This window comes from Etheostoma cragini, chromosome 3, assembly GCF_013103735.1.
Source record: "Etheostoma cragini isolate CJK2018 chromosome 3, CSU_Ecrag_1.0, whole genome shotgun sequence".
Lineage (NCBI taxonomy): Eukaryota > Metazoa > Chordata > Actinopteri > Perciformes > Percidae > Etheostoma > Etheostoma cragini.
The window spans coordinates 27,842,942-27,853,761 of record NC_048409.1 but is presented as its reverse complement, the minus strand read 5'-3'; the positions used below and the strand labels follow the sequence as shown (position 1 = coordinate 27,853,761).

General features: G+C 42.1%; 1 protein-coding gene and 3 non-coding genes across 4 annotated transcripts in view; 1 reads left to right on the top strand and 3 right to left on the bottom strand.

Annotated features, from left to right (window-relative positions):
* LOC117942370 (calpain-1 catalytic subunit-like) overlaps positions 1-10,820 on the bottom strand; it is a 20,048-nt gene that overhangs the window by 795 nt on the left and 8,433 nt on the right. Inside the window, exons 9-17 of the mRNA XM_034867799.1 lie at positions 10,608-10,672; positions 10,060-10,400; positions 9,288-9,330; positions 7,909-7,980; positions 7,491-7,551; positions 6,104-6,168; positions 3,587-3,655; positions 2,549-2,627; positions 329-456 (exon numbers count right to left, since the gene is read on the bottom strand). Of these exons, the coding sequence (XP_034723690.1) occupies positions 329-456; positions 2,549-2,627; positions 3,587-3,655; positions 6,104-6,168; positions 7,491-7,551; positions 7,909-7,980; positions 9,288-9,330; positions 10,060-10,400; positions 10,608-10,672 (923 nt within the window). The remainder of the gene's footprint in view (positions 1-328; positions 457-2,548; positions 2,628-3,586; positions 3,656-6,103; positions 6,169-7,490; positions 7,552-7,908; positions 7,981-9,287; positions 9,331-10,059; positions 10,401-10,607; positions 10,673-10,820) is intronic.
* trnak-uuu lies at positions 4,412-4,484 on the top strand. Its single transcript has one exon. It is a non-coding gene; the product is annotated as a tRNA-Lys (tRNA).
* Positions 5,682-5,754, bottom strand: trnak-uuu. The gene has a single exon. It is a non-coding gene; the product is annotated as a tRNA-Lys (tRNA).
* trnak-uuu lies at positions 8,673-8,745 on the bottom strand. Its single transcript has one exon. It is a non-coding gene; the product is annotated as a tRNA-Lys (tRNA).

Genomic DNA, 10,820 nt, shown 5'->3' with positions numbered 1-10,820 from the left:
TGTGTGTGTGTGTGTATCTGTCCGTGTGTGTGTGTGTGTGTGTGTTTAATGGTCTAATCATTTCAGCTGGACTTGTGTGCCGGTGTATCGTTGGCTAGTTTCATTTAGAATAAAACATCACATTTTACAAACTTCACGTGTTTTGCGTGCACAACTCTTAATTTGTAAAGTAACTTCAGTACAAGTATCTGAAATTTGTACTTGAGTACAGTAGAGAGTAAATGTACTTTACATACAGCTTTATTTACATCCCCCCCCCCCCCCCCCCCCCCCCCCCCCCCCCCCCCCCCCCCCCCCCCCCCCCCCCCCCCCCCCCGGTTCCCCGAGCCCCTCCCTTACGGATCATGCTCTCCAGTTTCATCAGCAGGAACAGGAAGCCGGGGTAACTGACGGTCAAGTCGGGCTCCGTGTACCTCAGTCCAACCAGCTGGATTATCAGGTCGTCCACCATGATGCCTGGAGCAGAGACACTCAATAAGTCACTTTATTCAGCAGGTCCAACCCGCTTCAGGGGGTCTCACATAGTTCACATAGTCTCAAAACCCAGAAGCATTCAGATCTGTTATTTCCAGGATTCAGATTTGGCCGAATATTGGGCTTTTTGACCGGTTCGGTTTCTGGCGACTTTAGATGTGTTTTCCTACACTTGCACTAGGCGAGCCGCGCTGGGCAACGTCATGACGCCGCCCTTGGTTACGGGACGATGTTCCCGTTAATCATCAACTTGTCCTTCCAGGTCAAAATTGAAAATGTATATATAAAATATCAGAGGATGTTGAGTGGATCTCAGAGGGGTAGATGTCCAAGTTTAGTACCGATACTGTTTTGAAACCATTATAAAAAAAAAAAAAAATTCAATGCTATAAGATTAAATAAAACACCCCAAAAATTCAGTGAACGTAATCATGGATGTCACCTAAAGAACGTATGGAATCATCCATGTTATTTATGGGAAATTTGGTTGAAAGAAATCCATATTTCAGACATAAACCACTTTGACCCGAGGACAACACAAGGGTTAAGTAAAGTAAGTGGACCGTTCAATGCCTTAGGCTGTGAAAAAGTTAAAAAATTGAACTCGTGAGCAGAGAAAGTAAAGTTTGGCAGTACTTTCAGTCAAAAGAAGGCGATGCGAGTCGAGCTACGTGTTCAATTTGCAAAGCCGATTTGTCTCGTGGTGGCGAGGACCCTAAACAATACGCAGCATCGCCACGGTTACAAGCTTAGCGTATGAAACAAACGAAAGAATACGAGTTGTGCATGAAGGAATCTACAGACAGCCGCCAACATGCAGCAACTGCAGGTACTGCAAAGGAAGGACAGTCACAGCACAGGACGTTGTGGATTTGGATTTGGTGCATCCATATTTACACCATGGAAGTGTAAGTAAAGTGAGTAAATGTACTTAGTTACGTTCCACCACTGAATGTAGATGTATGGCGTCTTTTCCACTACATGGTACACGGTGCGACCTGCCACGCTCGCCTCACGCATGAGGCGGCACTAATCTGTAATGGAAGAAGGAGGACGGGGCGCCGCGGCCGAGCCGAGCCGAGCCGAGCCGAGTCGAGCCGAGCCGAGTCGAGCCGGTACCATTAATGGATGATGAACAGTAGAAGAACAGGAGAATTTAGGGGTTTAGCCACAAACCCATTCAAAAGTTAAAAAATTGAACTCGTGAGCAGAAAAAGTAAAAGTTTGGCAGTACTTTCAGTCAAAAAAAGCCGATGCAAGTCGAGCTACGTGTTTAATTTGCAAAGCCGATTTGTCTCATTATTTGTCTAATGAACGGATCAGTTGATACAGAGGCAACAACTAAATCTGAGTTATTCATGTTCTTAATAACACTCTACTTGACTTGAACAATGATTCATGATCTAATCATTTAATTATATAGTAGTTCCATCATTCTATAATTAAATGATCTCAGAGTAAATATAGGCCTGTAGCAATTATTACACAATTGTTTTTTTTTTACAAAGTAACATAAAAACAGTTTATTTTAACCGCAATTAAATTTAAGTGTTAACATTAGCTAAGGTCTGAAGGCGTGTGACTGGTAACTGCTGATTTGGTTTAGATGTGCCAAATTGTAATTATAGAAGTGATTATTATATGGGATTGAATATCTTTCATACATTACATTATTTCTGTAATAACTAATTGCACAGTGACATTTGGACTTGTTACAGCTCTAAATGTGACAAGTTGCTTCCTCCAACAGGAAGGAGCAGCAGGGAAGAGGTGTTGTGGTTCCCCCTGCTGGTCACATGACGTTTCCTGACAGATGACAGTTGCACCCGTGTGACCCATGAGCAACACACAGATGCAGCGCATGGTTTAACACCGGTGCAGTCCTCGGTTCATATTTGACCCGTTTTCAAATTTTTTCATGACAGAAATATGGGTTTCCTTCAACCAAACCGCCCCAAAATGAACCTGGATGCATTACATAACACGTCATTTAGCTGCCACTTCTATCCAATGACAACACAAGGGTTAAGTGGGAATGAGTGAATGTTACTTCCCGTGGCGTGCTGAGTCCTACCTGCCGCCTTCAGAGCGGGGGCCACCTCCTGATACTCCAGGCGCTTTGATTTGTTCCTGTCAAACACCAGGAAGATATCCTGAGGAGAGACATTTATTTACTGAATGCATGAAAGGGTACATTTACACACTGACACCTTGTGCTTATTTTCTGACCCTCTGATGAACACATGGAGTATGTCCTATGATGAAACAAAAGGGTATTCTACATGTTTTTTGAATCATTTATGTAATACAAGCATTACCCAGTTATTTTCAGCTTCACTTAAGGGATTTGTGACAATCTTCTGAGCAACATGAGAATGAAACCTGGATGGTTTCTATCCAGTATGTTGACTTTAACATTAAAATGACAGTGCGGTTGTTCAGTGCAGTACTCAGTAAGAAATATACAGCATCACAGAGGACTCCTTATTAAAGGGGCCCAGCCACACGTATTTCATTACTTTGTGGTAATGTCTGAAGTTCTACCATGGACTCTTACCTTGTTTCAAGCCATTCTAGTGTGGTATGGAAAGCCTGCAGAAAGACTCAGCTCAGTTTGTGCCAGTTCTCATTAATATTCCTTGAGCAGAGCTGCTTTACTCTGATTGGCTAACAGCTAGCCAATGAGAGCCTGGCTATCAGTATCCTTTACTGAGTGCTACTGGGCGAGCTCATGAATAGTAATGAGCTCAGGCAACATGACATCAGACTGACCAGCTTTTGTAATTAGCCTGATTTCTCCTCTTATTTCCTATTATTTTTCACATTCACCACATAACACAAACACGTTTGGATCTAACATATTTCAAAAAGTGTAAAAGTAAAAACAGTTTTGTGTTGCAGGGCACCTTTAAAAAAAAAAAATTCTTTACAAATCTGAACATCTGTTAAATTTTTTATGTCATGATCTTAGTCATGTTGAGATTTATTTTGGTCTCTCTTTGATATAACATGGCTGATCATTTAGGGATTATTTAGGGAGTAAAAGCTTGAGCCGGAACATCTACACACAGACAGCTAAGTGATGGGGTGCATGGGGGGTTTAGAGCCTCACCGTCCACCTCGTGATCTTGTCCCACAGACCCTGAAACTCCTGCCAGGTCAGCTGAGCGCTGCCTTGGCTCTGGAAAAACACCGCGGTCAAGGAAAGGAACCACAGAAACAGACAATCCTCAATAGTGACAACTCTGGGAGGCCGAGCCAATGACATGGAGAGTATAAGAAACCCCCAAATTGAACAAACATAGTCTAATAACTAGGGCTGTGTTTCGTTCAAATCTTCTTTTATATTATTTTTATACTTTGATACTGGTTTCTGAACAATATGTTCTTTGATACAAATGTACAATTAGTCAAATCTTTGTATTTATTTGTCAGCTCCAGAGTGTTTCCTGAGTGTCTCGACGACAGCCAATCACAAACATTATTAGATCTTGGTAGAGGCATGCTGCATGCTTACTGGCTCCATGACGCTGATGAGATGTGCGCCTCAGCTGTTGAATGACGAGGCCTTTTTCGATACTTTAGAGGCAATTTGGTCTGTGCCTAAAAAGTATTGAATCCGGTACCCAGCCCTATCAATAATAGATAAATCCTTCATGTTCACTTTGTGTTTTAGAATGGGGTTGATCCCCAGGTGCTGTTGAGTTACACTGCATTAAACGTGTTACCCATGTTTCTGTTATCTAGCCTACCCTCGTTGATATAAAAGGGCTGGTCAAAATAAGAGAAACACCAGTCAGTGCTCTTCTGCAGAGCAACTTGGAGTCACAGTGGTGGGAAGTAACTAAGTACATTTACGCAGGTACTGTACTTGATGTGTAGTACACTAATGGTACTCTGTGGTTCTCTGTTCTCACTGTTGATGGCTGATAATAGAGCCTGGATAGCTCAGTCGGTAGAGCATCAGACTTTTAATCTGAGGGTCCAGGGTTCAAGTCCCTGTTCAGGTGAGACTACATTTAACTTTCCTTGGAGCTGAAATAAGTTGTTTACAAGCTGCTACAAAAGTTCAGACTACTCTGGACTGTGTACTGCATCTAAAAAAATCACAAATCCAGTAGTTCAGGGGTGTCTAACTCATTTTCAATAAGGGCCACACTTGAAAAAGAGAATCACATCAAGGGCCCAACATGTCAAGGTTTAATGAAAAAGTATATATGTTTGACTTTATTACAACATTGCTTTTTCTACATTGTTTTTGTCATTTTTGTTGTTTTCCGTTTTTTTTTGTGGCTTTCTCAGATGTTTTCGTCAGTAAAAAAATCGTTATCAATATTTTCCAACATTTGTAACGCATTTTTGTCGACATAAAGCCCTACAAAAGTCAGCTAAAAAGTTACTTAGACACCCTAGAATTATTAGCAATCTGTTGTTATTACACACACACACGCCTGAATTATCTCTACATGCACTAATAGAGAGATGCCCATGGAAAGGCGCCCCGAGGAGTTAGGGTTTGGTGCCTTGCTTAAGAGCACCTTGGCAGTGCCCAGGAGGTGAACTTGCAGCGCTCCAGATACTGGTCCGTACAGGCACTGAACCTGGACCCTCCGGTTCCCGATCCACCTCCCTACTGACTGATCTACTGCCAACCCCGCTGTTGTCCCATAACACAAAAGGTAAACTCACTTCAAAAAGATAGGAAATAAAAATGGTGGAGAGGAAGATCCTGGAGAACCAAACATTTATCAAATCTTAAAAAGGATTGGTAAGTTTCTTGTTACTAAAGATTGTTTTTTTGTGGGCATTTTAGGCCTTTATTAATATAGAAAGGCTGAAGATGTGAAAGGGGAGAAAGAGGAGGAATGACACGCAACAAAGCGCTGCAGGTCAGAGTCAAACCTGCGGCCGCTGTGTCAGGTAGTAAACCTCTGTACATGGGCACATCTCTACCAGGGAGCAACCTAGGCACTCAATGTCTTGTTACTATATGTAGAAACAACTTTCTATGACCATTTGTTTAAAGTGTGCAGTTACTTGTCCAGTAAACCTGAGCCAACGATTGATTTCCCTAAATATAACACTAGTGACTCCCATTGGGTTTGTGATGTACTGTTGTTTACTTTATAACCGCAGTACACAGACCAGAGTAGTCAGAATGAACGTGTTCCTGTTTTTTCAGCCCCAAGGAAACTTAAAGCTAGCATCGCCTGAACAGGGACTTGAACCCTGGACCCTCAGATTAAAAGTCTGATGCTCTACCGACTGAGCTATCCAGGCTCTGTCATCTGGTATCAACAGAGAGACCAAAGAATCACAGAGTACCATTACTCTCCAGTCTACAAACCTCTACCTCTGTGAAAACTCTCTTATGGTATCAATACTCCTAAATCATATTGAGTTGCATAACTACTTTGATCATGATAATAAATCTTCTTGTTCTTATCTTTTCATTGTTTTTTCTTGCTCGTTCTTTATTCATCTCTTGTGGTCGGGTCATCTGTCTGCTAACACTGAAATCTGCAGGCACTGACTGTGCTTGTGCACATATCATAGGCAGATAATAACAGACAGATATAATACACAGATATATACATAGTATATGTATAATTGTACTTTTCAAGGATACGCCCATGAGGATCACCAGGCTCTTGCAGTGCTCCAGAGCCAAGTACTTCTCACTGCCAGCCAACACTGAGAACAACAAGTCAGATCATCAGAGGACAAGTCGCCATGCACACGTTACACACAAGTATTATGTGAGAAAAGTGTTACGCGTGAGGCTGAGTCTCCTTGTACAGCTTTAAAAACTGGTGGTTGTAGGCTGTGGCGGGGTCGGCAACTCCACCGGGCAATCAGTGCCATGAGTAATGATTGTGATGTGTTAATGACCCTCAAATAGCCTGTTTAAGTGGCCCTTCACACCAAGAAAAGTGAAGGGGGGAGAGTGTCGATGAAATGGCCCATTTGTGGGACGTCCCTTTGTGTTGTTAAACCCCCCAACGAAGCACAAGTAGACTTTCAATTTCACAATTACTGCACTTGAAGGCATCTTATTTCACAAAGAGATGAGACAGCGAGTGCTTTGTTGTAGCAGGAAACATTCAGGTACTACACAAACCTCCGGCCAGTTCAGTGCTTGTGTGTTTTTTTTTACCCTTGTATTGGATAAAAATTTGGGATTCTCACAGCAGCTTAAACCATAGCTCACCGACAAGTCTGATTTCGGGTTACATGATTGACCGCAGCGCGACGTGGGGTTGTGTTTCTCCAAAAATTGAGTGTGAACGCAGCCTATGACTACATCTACACCACTAAGTTTCCACACTACTCCGGCGTTTTTCAGCCACTAAAACAGGAATTTGGAAACTGTGCCGTCCCCGTTTTGGTTTGAAAACTCCGGGGTTGTTTTGTAGACTGGACGGGCACAAATGCAGACCTTTGGAAACGATGGCCTACAGACCTTTCAGTAACAGTTCCACCACATTATCGGCCCGAGCTGATAATTCCCTGCTCTTACTTTTTGTCATTGTTGTTCTTTTTTCAAAGTATTTTCAAATAATAAATGCATGATTTTCAACCACAGAGTAATATCAGACAATCATTCCTGTTTTGGTCATGTGATCTGCGTGGTCAGACGTGTTAATATGGACGGAGATTAGTTCTGCTACTGGAGAAAAACCTCATGTGTGGTCAGAGATAGTTTTTAACTCAACATGCTGCTTAAAAATGAAAATAGAAGTGTAAATGGAGCCTCAGTAGAGGTGGGTGTGTACCCCCCCCCCCCCCCGGGGACAAATAATGATAAAGCCAAAAAAACAGATGCCGCCAGTTAAAATCCCGACGTGATAATGTTTCGTTGTTCCTGTGGGAGTCCTTCGCCGTTGCTTTGTACACAGAAACAACATCAAGGCTGATGTGGAACTCGTTCCCACGATCATTAAAGGAAATACAACAAATTGCTGTTGAAAGAAACAAGACTGGATGAGTGTGTTAGTCAGAGAGACAGCACTGACCTCCTCCCTGTATGATCTCGGTCAGCAGGCTGTAGAGGTGCACTGGTTTACATATCCCTGTCTGATGGTAACACAAAGCAGCAGGAAACAGTCACAGCACAAGCCATAAGAGTCAGCGTAACACACACAGAGAGACTCCTCTTCATACATCGACATTCAAAACATACAGCTCCTTGCACCTCGTGGTTGAAACCAGAAATTGCACGTATAACTTTCCTTTGTAGGAACCTGCTGGGAGCAGCAGGAGACCGGGGTTTAGCAACAGAAAATACATTTCACATGGATGATTGTGTTCATCTGAACTGTGTGGGGAAACAAATGTGTCTTCCAGCGTTGCAAAAATCCATGTGTCACCTTTAAAGTTCAAACATATATCCAGATGTTAGTTGAGCCGGCTCTGCGTGCGAGTGCATCTCACCTTGCAGTGCTTGTTGAACAGCTGTTCGGTAGATTTAAGCGAAGGCAGAGCATCCTGGTGAGGAAAGGAACGCTGCAGGAAGAAGATACAAAGACTTTACTTCCACAGACAACGACCTACTGTACAACTCTTCAACCATGTTTTTTGTTTAAAGTGCTCAAATTATGCTCATAATTGCATTTGTGTATGCTATATGTGTGTATTTGTATACACACACACACACGCTCAGGACCTATTCATGCTCAAATGGAGAGATGTCAGAGTGAGGGGTGGGAGTGCCTTGCTCAAGAGCACCTGGCAGTGCCCAGGAGGTGAAGTGGCATCTCTCCAGCTACCAATCTACACACCGTACTCTGGTCCGTACGGGGACTTGAACCAGCAACCCTCCGGTTCAACTATTACACTCAACACTAAATGCTACACACGTCACACTAAGGGCCAAAGGAAACTCCTTTTGCATTTAGTAACGAGAAAACATAGGAATGCTTCTGTCAATAATATTTTCTCATAAAATGTAATAAAACTTGTTTTTACAGGATATTCCTCTTCACAATTTTTATTTTTTATATTCTTTTCTCTTACAAGACAATAGGATTACCACTATATGTGTAATATTGGGACATCGTAACTCCAACTGAATTTGTGATTTACTGTAGTTTACATTCAGACTGAGGTACACAGTCCAAAGTAGTCAGAACTTCTGGAGCAGATAGTGAACATCTTTCTGTTTTTATTTTGGCTGCAAGGAAACTTAAAACTAGCCTTGCCTGAACAGGGACTTGAACCCTGGACCCTCAGATTAAAAGTCTGATGCTCTACCGACTGAGCTATCCAGGCTCTGTCATCAGGAATCAACAGTGAGAATAAAGAATGACACGTTATCATTTCTCTGTTACAGTTTTCAATCCTCTACCTCTGTGAAAACTACCATAGAATCAATATATTTACTTTTTTTACATATTGAGCTGCATAACAACTTTAACTTCATTACACAAGTCAATTATATACTGCAGGTGAGTTTTAAAGCTTGAATCCAGAAGCAGGCGTTAATAAGTCACTTTATTAATTTACTGTGTCTTACTGTAATTACATACTAAATGGACAGTACTGCACAAAAAGTGTCAGAGAAGACTCTCGTTGCAGTTCATTCATAAGAAATCTACGTAAATTTGCTGAGGTCTTAGTGGCTCCTCTGTCCATGTTTGCATTGCATTGTGGGACAACTTCAAATTAAATCACTAACATATTTGAGTACATCTCATTTTTTCAGTGCGGATACACTACGACTGAACTATCACAGCTGTCCTGAGGCGATGATGAATTTAGTTTGAGCCCAGTCTACTTCACCAGGAGAGGGACTTGTTTAACTCGACTCCTACCTCTGTTATTGAAGAGTCTTGTGGCGATGGTTTGTTGGCTGGACTGGACGGGAAAAAACATAAAAACATATTAGAATCACAATAAAATGAACTTAATCATTCAAAAATAAGTCTTTTCAGTATAAATGTCCTGAAAAATAAGATTGTAAAAAAAAAAGAAATTCAGAGAATTGTATTTAAAATTCATTCAATTGGAGGAATTATATTAAACTTATCTCTAATGCAATATTCACAGGAAATAATCCTGTGAATCCTAATTCATCCAAATTGATCTTTTACACAAACGTCCTGCAGCTAATACATTCACTATAATGGTAAGATTTACAGTTTATCAGTTGTTCTGTACTGTAATTATTAAGCATTGAATATAATATGAAATATCCATAAAATATGTCACTTAGTCAGGGGTCGTCCCCATGAAAGAAAGGAGGGGCCCCTTTCTCGAGGTTCACATCCTCCCCCCAAATCTGCAGTGGTAAATATGAAACATCTTACTTTGTGTTCATCTCTCCTGACCTGCAGCTGTGTGCACTTACTCATGACATCAAGTTAAAAAAAATGTAATATTGATTTAACTACATACAGCATATGTAAGCTGAAACTTCATTCAGTGATTCTTCTGAGCCCTCTGAGGTTTCTTTATCTCATCAGCAGATTTGGAAGGTTGTCTTTTTTTGCCTTTTAACCCTTTTTGCACTTGAAACACACAGTTTGCTGGTGCCTGCTGGGTAATTTTCCAAACTGTCCATCAACATATTGATCCGTGACTCACGTGGCAGCGTTGCCCTGTTCCGTCAGCACCCGCAGGAGGAACGCTCCCTGCTGATTGGGCTCGGCGGTCGAAGGGATGATGATGTAGCGACCGGGTTGGAGGGAGCCGCGGAGGACAACCTCCCGACGTGAGGAGTAGTGGGGACTGAAGAGGACCGGCTGGAGCACGGTGAAGTCCTCAGGCGACAGGTATTTATTGGTACGAGGGGCCTGGAGGGACAGCACACACTTATAAAACACAGATATACAAACTACTGAGCCACAGAATGTCATTACAATGACCAAACTAGTGTCATCTGAGCAGAGACTTGATCCCTGGACCTTTAGATTCAAAGTCTGATGCTATCCCGGCTCTTATACCATCCTCCCACATGTTCACATCTCAGATATTTCAGATATTTTACTTAAGTGAAAGTACCAGTACAACAATGTGCAAAAACACTCCATTACAAGTAAAATTCCTGCATTTAAAATCCTACAAAAGTAAAGGTCCTCATGTCTCCTGTAACTGATGTTTTCTTATATGACTTTATTAAACCATGATAATACTGAGGCATCAGTTCGGTGGTTCCCAACCTTGGGGTCGGGCCCCTCCAGAGGGTCACCAGATAAACCTGAGGGGTGGTGAGCAGGAGTTGAGGAATGTGGATTTCCCCCTGGTGGCCGGCTGCAGTACATGTCCTAAACCCCGCCCCCAACATGATCCCCAACTACACACTGATTTATAATTAGAGGTCACAAGTAAAAGGTTTGTAAAATAAA